Source organism: Papaver somniferum, chromosome 8 (genome assembly GCF_003573695.1).
Source record: "Papaver somniferum cultivar HN1 chromosome 8, ASM357369v1, whole genome shotgun sequence".
Lineage (NCBI taxonomy): Eukaryota > Viridiplantae > Streptophyta > Magnoliopsida > Ranunculales > Papaveraceae > Papaver > Papaver somniferum.
The window spans coordinates 83,355,762-83,378,671 of NC_039365.1; the positions used below are offsets into that span (position 1 = coordinate 83,355,762).

Here is a 22,910-nt window from a genome sequence, read left to right on the forward strand (position 1 = left end):
AAAGTTGAATAAAGATGAAAAACTATAACACTGGATGTTTGCAACGATGTATTGGCGTTGCAAGACAAAGGACTGACTGTTACAAAGAAGTCACTGTAGCAGCGTTAGAAATTTGATACACTGTTCTTATTTGCAGCGGATGTTCTTCAGCAGCAACAGCAGCAGAATACGGTTTCCTGCAACTTGATCAATATGGCTCTGTAGGGTTTCTAACTCCTCTGCGACTGCTCCAATAACTTCGTTACCTTTCCTGGGACTTAAACACACCTTTTATACTACTCAGAAACCTAAAAATAGCGATTAATTCTCGTTTTTTCTTTACGTGCAAGTCACGGCAATAATCTCTTCTGCCGACTTCCCTAGACAATTCTGAGCTTTCCCGATTGTCTTAAACTCTTCCTTAGATAGCATACTACCTTAGGAAACAATTTCACGCGTTTAGTCTCCCTGAATTACCAAAAATCAACCCAAACAGAGACCCGTACAATACTCAAACTCTGTTTCCTTATTTTGGATTATCCAGCCCAATTCGATTGATTCCAGCGCACATACCAGGCTTGTTTAGTTGAATCACGTCTAGCCCAACAAATTTCAGCGATTGAATCTCACTCAAACATCTTCGAAATCCAACGAAAATTTGGTTGCTCACTGGTTATTTTTCCCGCCAAAAAAATATTCGAATTTTGAGAAGAAAGTGACCTCCACCTATCCTGTGCTGGTATCCCTTTAGCAGCTGCCTGGAAATGGATGCCCCTTAGTAATTAGGTCACCCCTTATCCAAAGTGAGATTCCGTATAGTAATTTTCTCCCATGAGCGCAAAAGCCACTTTTTAGCCAATTTCGCCGCAAAAGCTTATTTCTCCAAAAATACCTACAGGGACATAAAAAGCCATAATAAATATAAAATCGAGCACTAATAATATATACAATTGAGATTATGTACGACACAAAAATGTGCCTATCAAATACCCCAAAACTTATTATTTGCTAGTCCTCGAGCAAATCAAATAGAAAATAAAATCCTAACTCACTGACGCAGGCATCGTCGATTGCATTTAGCATATGCAATAAGCCTTTAAACCCCTAAGTGTCCCTAGTGGCGGAGTGTTGTCTCCGGAGGGCTTACAAGAGGTATACCCACAAAACCTTTACTCCAGACCTTAACTATCTACGCAGAACCTTAGAAGGCACTATAGAATCTCCTTGGTTGGCATACATATTGACTACAGGAGGAAGTACCCTGATGCGAAATTCCAATTGTTGTACACGAGTTTGCACTCAAGCATACTAAAATTCATATAAAGTGACAGAGCTCTACTCAAATAGTTGCACTATGGACATCAATATCCGGAGTCAAAACTAATCACATGGATAGATCAAGAAGATGGATATAGAAAAACATAGATGGTTTTGATGTTTACTAAGTGAACGGTGTTTCCCATATCTGTCTGAAGGCCTCCGCCAAAATGAACCTATCCTAATGGATTGAGATATTAGTCTGACTAATATCAACACACTGGCATATACAAGGGAACCAGTGGTCGATAACCTAACACTAGGTCAACACAACTGGCATATACAAGGGTACCAGTGGTCGACTTTATTGAATTTGTTCCTTTTGGTCAAATGGTCTGGTCTCAATTTATTTTTATTTTTTTTCATAATAATTTTTTTTTTCAACTTTTTGGTAACTACCATTTTTATTTTTAATCTTTCTCAATCACTCTAATTCACCTTAGCATTGGTAACAACTTGAATCGTGGGCCCCACCTATCACTAAGAGAAACATAGTTTAAAAACAAAATAAAATAAAAATAGAAGTGAAAAGGACTCAACGAGATATGGTGAAACTATCATGTTATTTCTAACACCTGAGCTCTGTGCTTTTATGAATAGACTCTTCTAGATGTTTCCATCTAATCAGATTGGTTCCTCAACTCCTACAATCAAAATGCTTCCATCCACTTAGGTTGGTTAGTGCCATCCTTAATAAACATACATTTCTAGGCTCTGGAGTTTATTAATGCAACTAAAAAGTTTCTCCCCTACCCCCAAACTTAAATCTAACATTGTCCTCAATGTTCTAAAGATGAAATTAAAAGCATGAACAAGGAGAAACAGTTACCATTGAAGCAAAAGAGTTAAGGAAAGATATTACCGTGTTGCATGAGATTGAGTTACCTCCCAAGAAGTGCTAAGTTTAAAGTCTTCAGCCAGACATCAAGTTTCATAAAATGGCTAGTTACCTTTCAAATCATATATCAGTAGTCGAAATAATTGTGGGTCATCTGGATCAAAAAGTATTAACCACAAGAAGAGGAAACTGTAACAGACCAAGAAGATACCAAACATACCCTTGTTTAACTTTTTGTTTAAGACAACTATCTGTAGTTGTGGCTCAGGTTCAGGCTCTATAAAAAGGTCTAAATAAAATGCTTTCATAGGATGGACTTCCTCAAAAGAAGGATTCTTAAGATCAGGTTGTAGAGTCTGGAAATACTCAAGTAGGAACTTAGAAGCACATAACAATAACTTGAACAACTACGGATCATTAACCTCAATTAGACTTGACTCACAAAACTGACCATAATGAAAGAGTTGGTCTTCCTTAAGAAAATGTGTCGACCCTATTCTCCTAAAGTAATTAGGTTTAGCCTCAAAACTTAATAACCGACACATCTTAAAATCAAATTTTCCCACAATTGGAAGAAAATTTGTTGGTGGGAAAACAAAGTCAATCTTGGTATCATAGCCTGGGTCAACCACATCAACCAGAGGATGGGTTTCTAACAACTGAGCTTCTCTTTGGACATTATTAGGTTCAGGAAAAAGTATACGAAGATAATCTTGTAAGATGGTTGAGGCACAAATGTCAAGTCCTACACGAGGGAACTTTTTAAGAGTTAAAGAACACGGAGAATGATAATCACCCCCAAATTTATAGTTTTCTGTGTCTCTAGAAAGACTAGTCACAACTTCCCTAATTTCTAGGTCATCGGATTCCCTAAAATGGTCAATTGATTCTTCTAAGTCGGGTTCATCCTCACTCATTTCTACGAGTTCATTTTCTTTTTCTAAGTCTAATGTTTCTAAATTTCTAGACTCTAAAACAATATTCTCAGAATAAACTCGTTCCTCAAAACTATCATCGGCTTCGTGGACAGGAAATACTACCTCATATAAAACAGGGGTATCTCTAGTCAAATCCTCATCCTTTTGAATAGGTGAATAATTATAAAAATTATTTGGATTTGAACTAGAAATAATATTATCATCGTAAAGCTTAATTGGAGTAACAAATTCCTGATCACTATGCCTACATATTTCATGTTCTTCATCGATACTATCCTCATCATAATCATCATTATAATAACATGAAAATGATCGAACCTCATCAAAACAAGTAGTGTTACCAATTCTAACCTCGTCATCTTGATTATGAAAATAATTATCCTCATTTTTAAGGGTATTATTGGAAACACTATATTGGAAAGTAAGATTATTTCGAGCAAGTCTTTCGTTCGTCTCAGCCATCATCTTGAGGGATTCCTCTATAGAAAGTTCACTCATTATTGTAGTTCTTTCGTCTATAATTACACTATTCATCTCAGCTAACTTACGCGTCGACTCAGCTAACTCCCTTAGGGACTCTTCTAAAGGAGGAATAGGAACAAAGGGATCATAAAAAGGACTACTTTTCAATAGTTTGATTGTATCCTCTAGAGACGAAGAACTAGTACTATAATCTTCTTGATCGTAAGACTGATACATGTGTGGATAGTAATTGGGCTCACCAGGGTATGACCCATATCCTTCCAAATGATGGCGTTCCCAACCACTATTCCCAACATGGTTATAGAAAGGATGATGTACATATTCAAATTCAAGTCGATAATCATTGTATTGGCTTCTATCATACCAGTTCGAAATTCTTAATTGCAAGGGAATTCTACACAATCACAAACAAGGCTGACTCGACCAAATCAAACCTATAAAATCTAGCAAACAACAAGCATGATGGCTCCAATTAGATTATCACTAGACCAGCTTCTATTTTTTCGAAAAGGAACTCGTTACAATCTGAGCAAACCCCTATGGAATCAATCCGAGTCAAAGTAAGTTGAATCAAGGCGAGGGAAGCTCAGTGGAGCTTTGATACCCAAGGCCTCACTGGTTACAAGGCGGCGCAGTCACGCATTCAACTCACAGAAACCGTCAAGAACTTCGAAGTATGCTCAAAAGAGTAACCAATATTTTTCGAACGACTTTCCTATTAAGATCGTTACCCTATAGGTCTCGTTCTAGTCAAAATTTTAGGCTTAGGTTCGCGTTTGGTTTCGTGTTCCTAAGGCGGGCAAGAAGAGAACGGTGATGAAATCCGGACCCTTATCTTGTATGGCCAGTCCTTGCCCTTTACTAGGAATTAAAAGCAACCGTATTCAAGTCCTCAGCATATATTCACCTTAAGGAATACAGTAAACCCGCTGACAGGGGATTCGCGGGTGTTTCGAAAAACTTACCTCCCGTACCAGACGGGCGAAGAACCGCTGAAGTCGACTCGGGCCACAACTCCTATGTTATGTACGAACCCGAGGGGCCGAGGTGATATCGTAATCACCGTCCTTCCCTGCACACAGTTTGTATTTAAACCAACCCTTCCTTAGGGTTTAAAAATAATAATGTCCAAAGTCCAATTTCCAAGTGTCCAAAAAGAAAAGAAAAATTACAAAAATAGCAAACCTTAATACAGTTCTCTCTCTTTTTTTTTTAATAAAGAAAAATAAACAAACCCTAAAAAAACAAAAATAACTAAAAAGAAATTGTCTTCTTCTTCGTTCTTTTCGCTTTAATCTTTCGCTCCAAGTCTTTATGCTTTAAGTTCCAGTCCTTACAAAATCACCAAACTCCTTGGCTCAATTCGCTTTATGATCCAAAACCTGTAGACAAAAGATAAATACCCAAAAACGTAAAAAAAAAAAACAAAAATAAAAAAAAAACCTAAAAATTAAAAAAAATAAAAGAAAACTAAGTCTAAAAACCCTAAAAGCAAATCCGTGTCGGCGGCGCCAAAAATTGATGTGATTTGTAGATATTGGTAAAAGTGGTTCGATTCTCAGACTTGCGAAGGATAAAATATAGACTTAAATTCTACAACTAAAATAGAAAACAAACTAAAAATTGTCACAAACTCAATCAAAGATGATATCAATATTAAAAGAACACTGAGGCTAAGATTCCACTATTTTCCAAGTTCAAAGTGATTTAATCCCAATATTTATATTTATGCAATTTTCTCGTTCAAGTTGATTCTAACTTATTGCAACTAGTAGATTCTCAAAATAACAAGTGTAAATCCAAAGCATAGAACATCAAAAACCTAGGTCCAAGTATGTTCTATCAAAAGAAATCACAATTGCTTAACAAGGATCATTCAAACAATTTTCAACCAAGGCAAATAATCATAAAATAATTGCAAATAAATAAATAAAATAGAATATACCACTTCTTGTTGGAAAAATAGCTTCCTCTATCGCCTCAGCAATGGGGTTTAGCTCCTCATATTAATCACTTGCTCAAAATACATGTTTGTTGCTCAAAAGTTGATTAAAGATGAAAAACTATAACACTGGATGTTTGCAACGATGTATTGGCATTGCAGGACAAAGGACTGACTGTTACAAAGAAGTCATTGTAGCAGCGTTACAAATTTGAGACACTGTTCTTATTTGCAGCGGACGTTCTTCAGCAGCAGTAGCAGCAGAATACGGTTTCCTGCAACTTGATCAATATGGCTCTGTAGGGTTTCTAACTCCTCTGTGAATGCTCCAATAACTTCGTTACCTTTCCTGGGACATAAACACACCTTTTATACTACTCAGAAACCTAAAAATAGCGATTAATTCTCGCTTTTTATTTACGTGCAAGTCACGGCAATAATCTCTTCTGCCGACTTCCCTAGCCAATTCTGAGCTTTCCCGATTGTCTTAAACTCTTTCTTAGATAGAATACTACCTTAGGAAAAAATTTCACGCGTTTAGTCTCCCTGAATTACCAAAAATCAACCCAAACAGAGACCCGTACAAAACTCAAACTTTGTTTCCTTATTTTGGATTATCCATCCCAATTCGATTGATTCCAGCGCACATACCAGGCTAGTTTAGTTGAATCACGTCTATCCCAACAAATTTCAGCGATTGAATCTCACGCAAACATCTTCGAAATCCAACGAAAATTTGGTTGCTCACTGGTTATTTTTCCCCCCAAAAAAATATTCGAATTTTGAGAAGAAAGTGACCTCCCCCTATCCTGTGCTGGTCTCCCTTTAGCAGCTGCCTGGAAATGGATGCCCCTTAGTAATTAGGTCACCCCTTATCCAAAGTGAGAGTCCGTATAGTAATTTTCTCCCACGAGCGCAAAAACCACTTTTTTAGCCAATTTCGCCGCAAAAGCTTATTTCTCCAAAAATACCTACAGGGACATAAAAAGCTATAATAAATATAAAATCGAGCACTAATAATATATAAAATTGAGATTATATAATACACAAAAATGTGCCTATCAGTTTCATTTTGTTCTTATACTCCTTAGTACTATCGTATGCATCTCTACGAATCTCGTCCAACTCATTGAGCTGGAGGTTTCTTTGAGCTCCTGCCTTGTCAAGTGAAAAGTTTAAGTTCTTAATTTCCCAATAGGATCGATGCTCTAACTCAACAGGCAGGTGACATGCCTTGCCAAATACTAAACGATAAGGTGACATTCCAATGGGTGTCTTAAACGCAGTACGGTAAGCCCATAAGGCATCAGTAAGCCTCGACGACCAGTCTTTCCTATTTGGATTAACTGTTTTCTTTAGAATACTTTTAATTTCCCTATTGGAAACCTCTACCTGACCACTAGTCTGAGGGTGATATGGGGTTGCTACTTTATGGGTAATACCGTATTGTTTCATTAAAAGAGCAAACGGTCTATTACAAAAGTGTGAACCTCCATCACTAATTATAGCTTGCGGCGTACCAAAACGTGTAAGTATATTCTCTTTCAAAAACTGGACTACGACCCTGTGGTCATTTGTTTTACACGGAACCGCCTCAACCCACTTAGACACATAGTCTACAATGACAAGTATGTAAAGATAACCAAACAAAATAGGAAATGGACCCATAAAATCAATGCCCCACACATCAAAGACCTCAATCACTAAAATAAGGTTCAAAGGCATCATATTTCTACGGTAAATGGTTCCTAACTTCTGGCAACGCTCACAAGAAACACAATGACTATGGGAATCTTTAAACAACGAAGGCCAGTAAAATCCACACTGCAAAATCTTAGCAGCAGTCTTCTTAGCACTAAAATGACCCCCACATGCATGTTCATGACAAAAGGAGATAATACTAGACTGGTCACTCTCAGATACACATCTCCTAATAATCTGGTCCGGACGATACTTAAACAGATAAGGATCGTCCCAAAATAAATGCTTAACCTCGGCTAAAAAACTAGAACGATCTTACTTACCCCAATGTTGAGGCATTCGACCAGTAACAAGATAATTCACTATATTTGCATACCAAGGTGATTGGGAAACAGAGAACAATTGTTCATCAGGAAAACTATCCCTTATAGGAAGGGAATTATTAGGGGAACTAATAACTAGCCTAGACAAGTGGTCTGCTACCACATTCTCTGCATCCTTTTTGTCTCTAATGTCTGGAAAAAATTCTTGTAACAAAAGGATCCATCTAATCAATCTAGGTTTGGTATCCTTCTTAGACAAAAGGTATTTCAAAGCAGCATGATCAGTATAGATTACGATCTTAGAACCTAATAAATAGGATATAAACTTATCCAAGGCAAACACGATCGCTATCAATTCCTTCTCGGTAGTTGTATAGTTCATTTGGGCATCATTCAGAGTTTTGCTAGCATAGTAAATCACATGGAGTAATTTGTTTTCTCGCTGACCTAGCACAACGCCTATAGCATAATCTGAAGCATCACACATAATTTCAAAGGGTAGGTTCCAGTTAGGTGCCTGGACTATCGGGGCAGTAGTGAGTAAAGTTTTAAGCTTATCAAAAGCCTTTAAGCAAGCATCATCAAAGACAAACTTAACATCTTTTGCAAGAAAATTGCAAAGAAGTCTAGAAATCAAGCTAAAATCCTTAATGAATCGACGGTAAAAACCTGCATGCCCTAAGAATGACCTAATATCTTTTACGGTTTTTGGGACCTGTAGAGTCTTAATAAGGTCAATTTTGGCTTTGTCTACCTCTATACCCTTTGAAGAAACGATGTGCCCTAAGACAATTCCTGATTCAACCATGAAATGGCATTTTTCCCAATTAAGCACTAAATTCTTTTCCTTACACCTAGTCAACACTAATGTCAAATGATGCAAGCACTCATCTAAAGATGAACCAAATACTGAAAAATCATCCATAAAGACCTCTAAAAACCGTTCTACCATGTCAGAAAATATGCTCATCATGCAAGCTGAAAAGTCGCAGGGGCATTACAAACCCGAAAGGCATGCGTATACGCAAAGGTACCAAAGGGACAGGTAAAAGTGGTTTTCTCTTGGTCTTTGGGGCAATAACGATCTGATTATAACCAGTAGCCATCTAAAAAGCAGTAGTGACTATGTCCAGCTAATCTCTAGCATGGTCGATAAGGGAAGGGGAAAGTGGTCCTTCCTTGTGACCTTGTTCAATTTCCTATAGTCAATACACACACGCCATCCCGTGGTCACTCGGGTTGGGATTAATTCATTATTATCATTCTGGACTACAGTGATACCTGATTTCTTGGGGACAACCTGAACAGGGGACCCACTTACTGTCTGAAATTGGGTAAATAATACCCGCATCTAACAACTTAAGCACCTCTTTTCGAACTACCTCTTTCATGTTAGGGTTCAGTCGACGTTGCATCTCCCTAGAAGGTTTGGAGTCTTCCTCTAAATGAATCTGATGCATACACACAGTAGGACTTATACCCTTAATGTCTGCTATAGTCCACCCTAAAGCTTCCTTATTGTCTTGAAGTACTTTTACTAGCCTACTCCTGATCACTATCCAAATCGGAAGCTACAATCACAGGTAAAGTCTCAGATGGGCCTAAAAACACATACTTGTAGAGTATCGGGTAGTGGTTTAAGGTCCAACTTTGGGGGTCTTCTAAAGAAGGAATTAGGGTAGTCTCAGAAACTGGTAACGGTTCGAACCTAGCTTTCCATCTATCAGTGTCTAACACAGGGGTAGAATCTAATAGAGCATTCACTTGTTCAATAGTGCTATCGTCATCAAAATCTAAACCAAAATGGGATAGACAACTTTCTAATGGGTCTTCAAATAAAATGTTTGGTAATGACTTCTGAACTAAGGCTTCTATCATGTTCACCTCTTCAACACATGTGTTCTAGCTCATAAGGTAGCTTACTGACATTAAAAATGTTCATCTCTATAGTCATATTACCAAAAATAAATTCATCACACCATTTCGACAGTTAATGATCGCATTCGACGTAGCTAAAAATGGGCGACCTAAAATCACAGGTATCCGGTTCTCTGGGTCAGGGACAGGTTGGGTATCTAGGACCACGAAATCCATTGGATAAATAAACTTGTCGACCTCAATAAGGACATCCTCAATAACACATCGAGGAATTTTAACAGACCTATCATCTAACTGCAGTGTTATCTGAGGAGGTTTCATTTCACCAAGTCCTAGTTGTAAGTACACATGGTACGGAAGTAGGTTCGCACTGGCTCCTAAGTCAAGTAAATCTTTTTCTACCCGGCGTTTACCTATTGTACAAGCAATGGTAGGGAACCTGGGTCTTTGTACTTTGGAGTTGTAGTGTTTTGAATAATTGAACTTACGTGACTAGTTAAAAAGGCTTTCTTATGGACGCTAAGTTTTCACTTTCGCGTACCATATCCTTAAGGAACTTGGCATAAGAAGGAATTTTCCTAATTGCATCTAATAAAGGAAGGTTTATGGTAACTTGCTTAAAAACTTCCAATATGTCATTAAAGTTCGATTCCTTCTTTGTTGGTACTAATAGCCGAGGAAATGGGACTCTAGGCACAGAATCAGACCTCTCAGGGACTGAGTTGGCATCATCAGAAATTTTATCAGTTTCCTTAGCTAGTGGTCCTGAGGGGTGAACTACAATATGTTCACTATCGGGCATGGTTACCTGATTGTCTACTATTCTACCACTCCTAAGGGTTCTAATAGCATTCAATTGATTCGATGGTTTTGTACCTACTTCATGAACTCCTCTAGTATTGGGATTAGTCTGACTAGGGAACCTACCATTATCTCTCTCACTTAAGGTCTTAGCTATTTGGCCGACTTGAAGTTCTAACTTAGCAAGGCTCTGAGCATTAGTTTGAAAATTCTGCTTGGTTTCCTGTTGAAAACTAACATGGCTCTGTGCTAACATTTCCTGAGTTTTTGCTAACATCTTAGTAGATTCCTCTAAGCTAGTCGTTTTATTTTCCGGGCCTGATGTATTCCTAGTGTAGCCAAAACCTGGGGGAGCATTAGAATTATTAGACTGACCCTGACTCTGGCCCTTAGACCATGAAAAGTTCGGATGGTTTCTCCAACCAGGATTATAGGTTTCTGAATATGGGTCAAACTTCTGACGATTATCAAACCTAGTGTTATTATATAGAGCATTGGCTTGCTCTTCATTATTCTGGCCTTCCCAAAAAGGCTCCAATCTACCGCTAGTGTTACCCATTTCTAAAGCTTCTAACCTTTTCGCTATAGAAGCAATTTTGGCATCTGATTCATAGCCTCCTTCTACCCTATTAATGTTTCCTCTGCCGAGAAGAATTGTTTTCTGGGGTCCCCTACTACTTTCCAATTGTTAGGTCTTTTCGGCGACTTCATGCAAATATGTCATCGCGTCATCAACTGTTTGGTTCTCAAATCCACCAGTACACATAGATTCTACTGTGGCTGTGGTGGGATAATCTAAACCATCATAAAGGATCTGAACTAACCTAACCTTATCTAAACCATGATGAGGACATTGGGCTAATAAATCATTGAACCTTTCCAAATACCTATACAAAGTTTCTCCCTCCTGTTGAGAAAACATGCAGATTTGCGTCCAAATAGACGATGTTTTGTGCTAGGGAAAAACTTGTTCAAAAAGGAAGATGTAAGTTGTTCATACGTTTCGATTGACCCGGAAGCCAAACTATATAGCCACGATTTAGCTTTATCTTTCAGGGAAAAGGGGAATAACCTAAGTTTCAAAGCATCATCATCTAGGTTTCTAATCCTGAGGGTACTACAAATTTCCTCAAAGTCCCTAACATGAAAATAGGGGTTTTCATTTTCTTTCCCTAAAAAGATTGGGAGCAGCTGTAAGGTCCCAGGTTTAAGTTCATAAGTTGCTTCCGTCTCAGCTAACTTGATACATGAGGGACGAGTAGTCCTAGTTGGATTCAACAAAGCTTTCAAAGTTGCCATTTCTGGCGCTATCGGTGCAACAGGGATTCTCTCCTCAGTCAAAGGACGTTCAAAAACAGACTCTTCAAAAGTCGTACTCTCTAGATTAAGGTAATTGAGACGCTTAGAACTACTAGGTTTCTCTTTAACAAATCTACCTAGTGCGTCTCTTTTACGTTCAGGCATACAATAAATTTTTCTAAATTGGAAGGGTAAGCAAACACAGATCAAGGCTGACTCAACCAAATCAAACCTATCAAACAAAAAGCATGATGGCTCCACTTAGATTGTTTCTAGACCAACTTCTAATCCTTCGAATGGGAATTCGTTACAATTTAAGAAAACCCCTCTGGAATTAATCTGAGTTAATGTAAGTTGAATAGAGGCGAGGGAAGCTTGGTGGAGCTTTGATACCCAAGGCCTCACTAGTATTACAAGGCGGCGCAGTCACGCATTCAACTTACAGAAACCGTCAAGAACTTCGAAGTATGCTTAAAATAATAACCAATATTTCTCGAATGACTTTCCTGTTAAGCTCATTACCCTATCAGTCTCGTTCTAGTCAAAATTTTAGGCTTAGGTTCACGTAGGTTACGTGTTCCTAAGGCGGGCAAGAAGAAAACGGTGATGAAATCCGAACCCTTATCTTGTATGGCCAGGCCTTTCCCTTTACTAAAAAAATAAATGTTTGTATTCAGTCCTCAACATATATGCATACGAAGGAGTCCAGTAACTCGCTGACAGGGGATTCGCGAGTGTTTAGAATCTTACCTCCCGTTCCATACGGGGGATGAATCGGTTGTAGTCGACTCGGGCCACTGACTCCGATGTCAAGTGTACGAACTCAAGGTGCAGAGACAATATCGTAATTTTCCTCCTTCTCTGCAAACAATTTATATTTAAAGTACCCTTCCGTAGGGTAATAAAAAAAATAATGTCCAAAAGTCCAAAAGTCCAAAAAGAAAAGAAAAATTACAAAAATAATAAACCCTAATACAGTTTTTTTTTTCTAAAAGAAAATAAACAAACCCTAAACTAAAATTTTCTAAAATAAAATTGTCTTCTTTTGTCTTCTTTTTGCTTTAATCTTTAGCTCCAAGTCTTTATGAAATCACCAAACTCTTTGGCTCAATTTTCTTTATGATCCAGAACCTGTAGACACAAGATAAATACCCAAAAACATAAAAAAGAACAAAAAAAATAACAAAATAAAATAAAAATAAAAATAAATCTAAAAACCCTAAAAACAAGTCCGCGTCGGCGGCGCCAAATATTGATGTGATTTGTAGATAGTGGTAAAAAGTGATTCGATTCTCGAACTTGTGAAGGAAAACTCGCTAATAATTATAACAAACACCGACAAAGTTGGTATCAATATTAAAAGAACACCGAGGCTAAGATTCCACTATTTTCCAAGTTCAAATTGATTTGGTCCAAATATTTATATTCATGCAATTTTATCATTTAATTTGATTCTAAAATATTGCAACTAATAGATTTTCAAAAGTAATAATTGTAAACACCAAGTATGAAGCATCAAGAGTCTATAAACTAAGCATACTCCATCAAAATAGATCACAATCACTCAAATAAAAATCATATTCAATAATAGTTCAAGGCAAATAATCATAATAATAATTGCAATAAATTAAATAAAATAGATTGTACCGCTTTTTGTTGGAAAAATAGCTTCCTCTATCGCCTCAGCAATGGGGTTTAGCTCCTCATATTAATCATGATCTCAAAATAATTGTTTATGGCTCAAAAGATGATTAAAAAGATGAAAAGTGATAATACAGACGATTCGCAACAGTTTGTTGGTGTTGCAGAATCACTGTTACAGGGAGAAATAGTAGCTAAAGACCTAATGCAACATCTGTGATGAATGACACATAGGTACTGCTGTGAAACAACGATAGTTTTCTGCGACAGTTGCTTGTGCGTAAATGTTCTTCGTGTTCTTCCTCTTCAGCAGCAGCAGCAGAATAAGGTATTTTCCTGCAACTCGATCTCTGGAGCTCCGTGGTGTTCTAAACTTCTCTGAAAGGATTCGTCCCTCTTATATGACTTATCCCCTCTCCTTTTATAGGCCACAACTCGGTTAAATCTCCCCCAAAATCTTGGTTTATCTTCAAAACAAGTTTCGGAGTTTTCTTTCTGCCAAACTCTTTCACGCGTATTTGACCTCTCCCAATACTTCCAAACTCTTTATTAGATAACTATGAATGTTGGGGAAGCTTTTCTAGCCTTTAATCTCCCTGAATTGTCGAAAAAATATTCCAACAGCAACCCGTGACCACAACACCTCTGTTTCCTTCTCCCGGTCGATCTAACCCAATTCATTTGATCCAATCACATATACCGACCCTGTTATGCTCTAGGAAGTCCATCCCAACAAAAATCAGCCATTGAATCTCGTTATTTCACGTCCAACTGATGCTCCCAAATTCACGCAGGTAATAATATAGTTTCCCGCCAAAATTGTGTTTGAACGATGAAGAAAAAGGGGGACGCCCACTATCCAGAGTAGGGGTGCCTTTAGCAGCTTCCTTAAGGGGTTCTCCTTATCCAAACCGGGGGTCCGAATAGCAAGTGTCCTCCGGGTGCTTTCCGACAACTTTTCGAGCCAATTTTTTCCAAAAATGTTTATTGGCCAAAAATACCTACAAATAAATAAAACACCATAATAAGTACAAAAATGAGCCCTGACAATATATAGAATCGAGACAAATCGGACACAAAAATGTGTCTATCAGTGATTCAGCAGTGTCCATCTGAAGCATGAAAATATTATTTTTGCCTTTACAAAAGTGTCTTTCGTTATATACCTCATCACAGTTATAACATAATCGTTGAGATCTTGTTTTATTCATCTCCTCAGGTGTGATTCTCTTAATTGAAGGAGTTGTTGGATTAGGTTTTTGGGGAAGAGTGGAAGAGAATTTAGGAGTGAGGGGAGCAGATTTTGGAGAAGTTAAAATGGGTTTGGGAGGAAAATTGCTATAAGAGTATTTCCTATTAGAGTTGAAGGAGTTGTAGAATGACTTAGGAAATGCTTTAGTGGCAGCTGCTGCAAGAGTAATTTTTTGTTCTTGTAATCTAGCAAGGGAAAAGGCATATGCTAAAGGTTTTGGATGAAACATAGAGACAGATTTTCCTATCTCATCCTTCAATCCACTAAGGAAACTCATAACAAAGTATTATTCACTAAGAGATGGATTCATTTTCAAAATCAATGATTTGAGTTACTCAAAACATTGATTTTGAAAATGAATCCATTCTTCATAATAGTCACCCATAGATGAAGTTTGCACTAATTTATTAAAACTACCAACAAAGTTTTCTTCAATAGGATTTTCAAAGCGTGCACAGAGATGGGTAGCTAAGTCCTGCCAAGTGATTTTATGTCTATTAACCTGAAAATTTAAAAACCAGGTTTCAGCCTCACCCTCAAGGTAGATTGTAGCAATATTCACCTTCTTGTGTTCTTCAATATCATTCAAATCAAAGTATATTTCACTCTTCTGCATCCAAGCTCTAGGATTCTCGCCGTCGAATCTTGGGAAATCAAGCTTAGGAAGACGGTGATGTTGATAATGATTTTGATGTGGATTTGAAAATCGTTGGTCTCCATTAGTTTCTGAATGATAAGTACTAGCCGGCTCCAGTGTTGTATCCAACTTTTTCATTAGTAAATCAAATTTAGAAGTCAGATCTGATGAGAAGCTGTTGGAGTTTGCTTGTAATTTAGCAATGGAAGCGGTGTTTGCTTCCACCTTGTCATTTACATCTTTGATAGTCATCGGGGAAAAAAAATTGGATGGAATTTTGAGTGAACGTGAACGGCTCTGATGCCAATTGTTGTGTTTAGACAACAAATGAACAACCAGGAAGATGAAATAATGATAAAAATGGAAAATAGAATCTCAGATCCATAAGGAATTTAGCCAAATCTGGTTCATGAAAAACGCATCCAAATGGGTTTTGTTTCATAAATTTCAACTGAAGACATATAATCTCTTCTTACACATTTAAGTAGCCAATCATTAACCCTAATCTTTCCCAACAGATGAGGGTCGCGTGGCTAAATCCAACAGACGGAAACAATTAATAAACTGACAACATAATTGAACTAAATACACCCACAGTTCCACTAATGGCAGCTGAAAAGGACAACCCCTAACTATCACTCAGTGACATTATAATACAAGTACTGTAAATCAAACTATCCCAACATACTAGTACCACTAATTGAAGAAAATGATTGATTGGGTTAAGCTAATTCTTTTGAAATTATAGTGGAGTATAGTGAACATTAGGGTTGCAGAAGAAAAAGAAGAGGAGACAAGTGATGGAAAAATAAGAATAAAGGAGTGGTGTAACGTTTGTGTAGATCAAGTTAATCCATGGATGATTCAGCCGTGAGAAGAATAAGAAATTAGTGTTGTCACCTCCTCTCTGCTATTGATGGAGGAAGGAATAAGAAAGAAAACAATTAGGTCGAAGATATAGAGGAATATATTATAAAACTTTTCACGGTCATGATTAGATCTATCCGAATTAAATATACGGATAGGATAATCGATTTTTCTATAGTTTTTCGGTCCGGGTTTGGTGCCAAACCATTAACATTCCATTACTATCGGTTTCATTCTATTTTAAACCATTTCCATTCCATTTATAAACGTACCGGTTCGGTTTTGCCTAATCGGTTTGGACTGGTTTTACCGGATAACTGGGAACCATGTACATCCCTATGGAGACTAGTAAATCATCCTGATGACTTATGCAAAAAAGTTTAAAAGAAAAATACTTTAAAAAATCAGGAGCTTTACAATCCAAGAAGAAAGCAAAAGCTTCATGGATCTGGAACTGTATCCTTCAAGGAATATAATAAATAAGAAATATAGCATATGGGAAGTTGGGGATGGGAAATCTATTAACATATGAGCTGATAGATGGATACCAGGAAGAGAAAAGTATTAGCAGATACCTTTCCTCAAAAAAAAACCTAACACTTGTGTCGTATTTGATCAATCCTAACACTTTGAAGTGGAATTAGGTTATGTTAAACTAATTTTTTACAAACTCTGTGGTGATAGAAATTTTGAACATATTACACAGACAATGAAGGGAAACTGAAAAAAAGACAAGTTAAGGTGGACTCTAACTATAAATGGGGAACTCACTGTGAAGTCTCTATACTCTAAGCTTCAATATCCACCAAATTCAGTTTCGGTAAATTAAGAAATTCTAGAAAACCTTGTGGATCATGGATGCTTCACAAAGAATAAAATTGTTTGTATGGAAGTACATTCAAGATATCTTACCTACAAGACAGAAACTATGATCAATCTTAAATGTGGAAAACCAATGTATTTTCTGTCGGAATGTTATTGAATCTACACAGCATCTGTTCTTTGAGTGTGATTATGAAAAAGCAGTCTGGAGATTACCTCCAATACCAACACATGGAGTATTCTCAAGCTTTACTTCTACTCATGATAATTCTTTTCTAAAACAGTTTAATATATGGATGGAAGGAAAACTGAATTTTATCTCAGTGACACTGGCAGCAACAAAATGATGGTTCATTTGGAAAGAACGATGTCTACAACATCACCAGAACAATTAGCAGCAGATATTTCAAGATACTATAGTTATTGTCATCCAGACAAAAATAAATAAAAATTCAGTCTCTATGAAATTATTGATACACAAAGACCAGACAACGCCAATTATATACACCTACAAAATAAATTGCGATGGTTCTTGGAAATCTGTAACTATCAATGTTGTTATTGGTTTTGTTTTTCGCAATTGGACAGGTACCTTTCAAGTAGCAGAAATGGGAAGTTGCAGAACATCATCAGAAGAAGAAACAGAAGTTGTAGCTTTGCTACAAGCAACGAAATGGGCCAGAAACAAAAATCTAACTAATCTGATCATTGAACGAGACAACTTAGCTACTATACTTTATGTTCAAGGCAAAACTAGTTCAGTCCAACGGAAATGTGTACCAATCCTAGATGAAGTTAAAAGACTGGCAGATCAACTTGTTTCTTTTTGGGGTTTCCAATTTGCTGATAGACACGCAAATGGAATAACAGACTTGTTGGCAAAGAAAGGAAGAAGCACAACAATTACATTATCTTGGGAGGACGCAACACCTATGTTTTTAATTCCTAAAAAATGACTTATGACATAGCCAAAGCTTTTAATGTAAATACTCTAAATAACAATGTTGTATCTTCATCAGAACAAGGTAGTCCAATGGATTCAACCATCAGAAAGATAGCTCAACCTGAGTCTGAATGAGACTGAATCTGAGTGATTTTCAGTTTCTGTTTGTTTTCAGTAATATATTTTTATTAGATTTGTCCCCGCGCTACGCATCGGGCATATTTTTTAATTTTAATTCGGTGTGCTCGGGGTTTCGCCCCATCCCGTGGAAATGCACTTTTGATTTGTATGTGCGGGGCTTCGCCTAGCCCCGTGGCGATGAATTTTTGATTTGGTGTGCGCGGGTCTTCTACCCGCCCCATGGCGATGAATTTTCGATTTGGTGTGGCGGGGAAAATACATTAAATAGGTGGAGAATATGTGCAGATTTTATTTTATTTTTTCTTTTAACTTGGTGTGCGCGGAGCTTCCCCCGCCCTGTGGCGATGTATTTTTGATTTGGTGTGGCGGGGAAAATACATTAAATAGGTGTAGAATATGTGAAGATTTTATTTATTTTTTCTTTTAACTTGGTGTGCGCGGGGCTTCGCCCCGCCCCGTGGCGATACATTTTTGATTTGGTGTGCGCTGGGCTTCGCCTCGCCTCGCCCCGTGGCGATGGTATGGTGGGGCAAATATATTAAATAGGTGGAGAATATGTGCAGATTTAATTTATTTTTTCAGAAAATATGTGGATATTTTTCCCCTTTATATATTAAGTTGGGAAAAAAATTCATAATGTATAATATAGTAGTTACTCGATTTCCAAATTGAATTTGGACTTCCATAAAATTCCAAACACGGTAAGTTATGTTTTCCTTTTAAGTTTGTAATTTTTAAACCAATCATACTTTGCCAAGTGTCTTCACCTAAATATTGGATTTGGTTTCCTTTTTTCTAATCTTTTTCCTATTCTTTTTAAACCAATCATACGTTGAAGTGTCCTTACCAAAACGTTCGTTTCACAAAACTCAAAGAAAGCCTATTTTGGCTAATAGGAAGCGAGGGTTTCCTCACCGTTCAACGTGGGAAATTTATTTATCTAGGGCTTTAAGTCTTTATAGCATTCCCACTTAAGTCTTTATATTTCCAAAAAAAGAATAGTGATACTCTAATGGTTGCCATGGATTTGAAGATTATCCAAGATGATGGGGTTGGAAGGGGGTTGCATTTGAACATCGCTAAAACAGAGTTGTTCTGGCCCACCCCGGATCCGAGAGCTTCGGTTTCAGGTGTTTTCCCTCCTAATAGTAGGCCGTATAATGGAGTGAAATTTGGGGGGGGGGGGGGGGGGGTGTCAGTCTTGATGCTCAATTTAATAAAGAATTGGTTGTTGGTAGAGTGCGCAAGACCATTGCTCTTATTGATGCTGTGGAGAAGCTAAAAGACCCTCAATGTGAACTGTTCTTGTTCAGGAATTGTACGGGCGTGTCGCGGCTTTACGTCGCACTGAGAACCACTAGGACTAAGTTCATATTAGAAGCTCAAGGTTTATTTGATGCTCGATTGTTTCAGTTTTCTAGGCATATTATTACTGGTGATGGACCTGGTTATGGACTTCTTCAGCAGAGACTTTCTACCTTGCCATTCAATCACGGAGGTATGGGTGTGTATACTATGCAAGACAATAAGCATTATTGTTACCTTGCTTCTTGTTTACAGGCCCTGGATTTGCAGCCTACTATTCTCAGACGCATCGGGATCGAGGATAGTAGCCTTTCTCTCCAGCAAGCTTTGGGATCCTTTAATTCTCTGTGTGAGTTTGTTTCTCCTATTTGTACTGGTAATGTTTCCACCCATTCCATGAACTCATTGGCAACTATTTACTTTGATGCAGTAAGGAAGAACTTACCCACCAATTTTGTTATGTCTGAACGTGATTCTGTGAGTTGGAAATGCAACCAAACAAAACATGCTTGGATTTTGTGATGGTGATTCCAATTATGGGGCTCGATCAACTTATTGGTGCTAGGCAATTTAGTGCAGTTTTTCGGTACAGATTAGGGATCCCCTTTTTGAGGTGGATGGTGCTTGCCCCTTTTGCAAGAGGGAAATGGATGTTTTTGGTGATCATTCCTTGCACTGTGCGTATGAAGTTGGGCTTAAGTTTAGACATGACCTGGTGCGAGATATTATTGCGGACATGTATTTTCGTGCAGATGTTCCAGCCAGGAAGGGGGTTGACTTGGGTTTTCTTGCTAATAACGGCACGACCCTAAGACCAGCTGATATTTTTGTATATAAATTGGGATAATGAGCGTGACGTGTGTTTGGATGTGACTGGTGTTTCACCTTTTACCGATGGTAGGGTTCGTTCCTTTGTCCCAGGTATGACCATTAAGAATGTTGTTACTCGCAAGAATGCTAAATATTTGGAGAATTGTACGTCTCAAAGCTATGGTTTTGGGACGCTTGCCTTTACCACCTTAGGAGAGTTGGGGGATGATACTATATACTTTTTGAATCGTCTTTGCAATTATACTGCTAACCATGATGCTAATATTTGAGTTGGAGAATTTCTTTTTCATAGATTAGGTATAGTTATCCAAAAAGACGTTGGAGCTCAGTTGATTGCTGGGCTTCCAACTAATTTCTTACCGGAAGATAATCCTAGGGAGTGACAATTTTCTTTCAACAAAAAAAAAAACTTGCATGACTGTGAAGCCCAAAGGAAATACCCATCCATATAAAATAAAATCATCCCAACCACTGGATTTCTGGATCGGGTCCCCTCTATTACTAGTACCGGTGTCCCCTTTAGCAATCTTGTTTTGATGGAGCCATTGAATGTACTTATGTAAGTTGTGTTGCACCGCACCTAAAACAATTCTCGATTTCTCCATCTCTCCTCTCTCTCTCGTATTCTCTCGATGGCAAGAAATGGGGCTGTCTGTGCGTCAAAGCTTTTGAAATCCTTCATCACCGATCCATCTTTGCAGAATCTTCCTTCCAACACTCGAAATTTCAGTCTAGTCGCAGATCAAATCAGTAAACACACCGCCAAATGGATGCAGGTTTGCTGCTATCTTAATTTTTACTTTCCTCTCGTACACATTTTGCTTTTCTGTTTGCAGTTTAGGGTTTTAAATTACCCCTTCGTAGTTGCTTTGGTGTTTTATAATTAGGGCTTCCTTCGTTTTTTTCCTATTCTATTACAAATTGAATAAAACCATATTGCTTGATTGGTTAGATTTTGATCCATTGCTATTTTTGTTAACAGTAACTGACCTTGTAGTTGAAGCTCAAACAACTAATATTACCACCAAGATAATCCGTAAATTGATGATACGAAATTTTGTCAGGCACTATTATTTACTTACTGATTGATCCCCATTGTTATCCATTTTATCTAATAATACCTATATTTGAGAAAAACGGAAGTAAAGTTGTATCTGAATGTCATCGAAATTCCATGTTAAAGTAAAATGTAACCCAAAACAAGACATCATTGATTTTATAGAGAGACCAATGTAGTTGCACTTCCATACAGTATTTGTTAATATCATTATGCTCTACCTTTGAAGTTTGATCTACTTTTTGGCTGCTGTTTCTTTTGATGCGGTAGTGAATGCTTTCTGAAATTTGTTTTGATTGCTTACTCATCAACTTCCTCCGCATTTAATTGATAAATTACAAGTAAGCCCCTATAGTTTGAAGGTAGTGATATGCTCTTGTTTCTCAGCTTCATGTTCATGCAGTGCTTTTCTTAGCAGGTTCCTGTTAGGGGTATTTTGAATGATAGGACCCGTAGGAACTCGATGTTCATATCTGTTGATGTCAAATACCTTAGAAAGATTGGCAGAGATGCATTTATAACTGGACTTGGCTCTTCCATTTGACCAATGAAGCTAACGAATATTTCAGGAATCTTCAACCTTCCGTGCATAGAAGTTGTTAAACCTTGACAGGCCAGAGGCTTTTATATTTCAGTGTTAGAAGTAAACAAATCTCTTTCGCTGTTATCCCTTGCGTTTTTCGCAAAGAAAAAAACAATTTGTATATTGTCATGTGCATATAGTAAGTAGCACAGAGGAATGATTTTTTTTTATCTTGGGCTTAAGTACATAGTATCTTAAACTTGCACAGGATCGTGTCTGCATGAGTGTTCTTATTTGTGTCCCATGAAATTTACATTTGATTTGATTGAGGCTTGTAATATTCGTGTTTTCAAGAGCATTTTTTTTTTGTTAATAATAGGATACAAGCAAGAAATCTCCCATGGAATTGATCAATGAAGTTCCACCAATTGAAGTCAAAGGCAGGATTGTCGCCTGTGAAGGAGGTAACTGTTATCACACAGTAGTTAAATATTATTTCTTTTTCCGGGTGATATTATGTAAGAAAATAAGATGAGTTGATTCGATAGCAAGAAAAGAAGAGTGAAACATTGGATTGGAAATAACTCATACTCAGTCCCAGAGGAATCTCTTATCATCTTATAACAGGGAAAGACAAATTTATTTTCGGTTTTCTAGGTTGTATTAACATTTGCACATGTTGGCTTCCATCATTATATATTTTTTCTTTTTCTGTTGATTGATGTTGTATCTGGATTTTGGGTGCAGATAATGACCCTGCACTTGGTCACCCAATTGAGTTCATATGTCTAGATCTGAAAGCGCCGGCGATTTGCAAGTACTGTGGCCTTCGCTATGTTCAGAACCATCATCACTAAAACTGTGTTGTAACGTGTTCTGAAGGAGACTGTTATCTTGAGATGAATTTCAGAGAACTGAAACTTAGCAACAGTCTTCTTATTCTTGGATGCAGCTTCTTTTTTTTCCTCCGACTATCCTCATCATAGATTGTTCTTTTGATTGAGATGATATCTGTTGTTGTGTTTATTAAATTTGCCAAATAAGTAAAAAGTTGAACTTGTCTTTACATTTTTATCCGTGTTTCCTTATTGCACTGGGCTGTCTCACCTCAGCCTCCTAAGCGTTACATATGATAGAGCTGTGTGCACATTTTTTCTTTTTTTGTTGTAGAAACATCTAGAGAATCTTTGAAGCACATAAGCTGAGCCATTTTTCTTATTTTTCTGCGGCTTGGTGATGATTCAAGTGTGCTGCTCAAGTCTTTTAAGAGATTAAATAACAAGAAGTGAAAAGGCTTGGTTAAAACTGATGGGTCCCAAGCAAATTTTGGTAACTCTGTTCGCTACCATGAAAGCTAGAAGTATTAAAGCTTAGGTACGACTAATGCTCCCA

At 37.5% G+C, this 22,910-nt stretch overlaps 1 protein-coding gene and 1 pseudogene across 1 annotated transcript; both read left to right on the forward strand.

Annotated features, from left to right (window-relative positions):
- Positions 1–11,036: 11,036 nt before the first annotated feature.
- LOC113307089 lies at positions 11,037–11,136 on the forward strand (annotated as a pseudogene).
- A 9,366-nt stretch (positions 11,137–20,502) lies between these two features.
- Positions 20,503–22,592, forward strand: LOC113301821 (NADH dehydrogenase [ubiquinone] iron-sulfur protein 6, mitochondrial-like). The gene is made up of 3 exons (XM_026550649.1): positions 20,503–20,714; positions 21,898–21,982; positions 22,266–22,592. The coding sequence occupies exons 1-3, from the start codon at positions 20,571–20,573 to the stop codon at positions 22,373–22,375; spliced, it is 339 nt and encodes a 112-aa protein (XP_026406434.1). The 5' UTR covers positions 20,503–20,570; the 3' UTR covers positions 22,376–22,592.
- Positions 22,593–22,910: the final 318 nt, after the last annotated feature.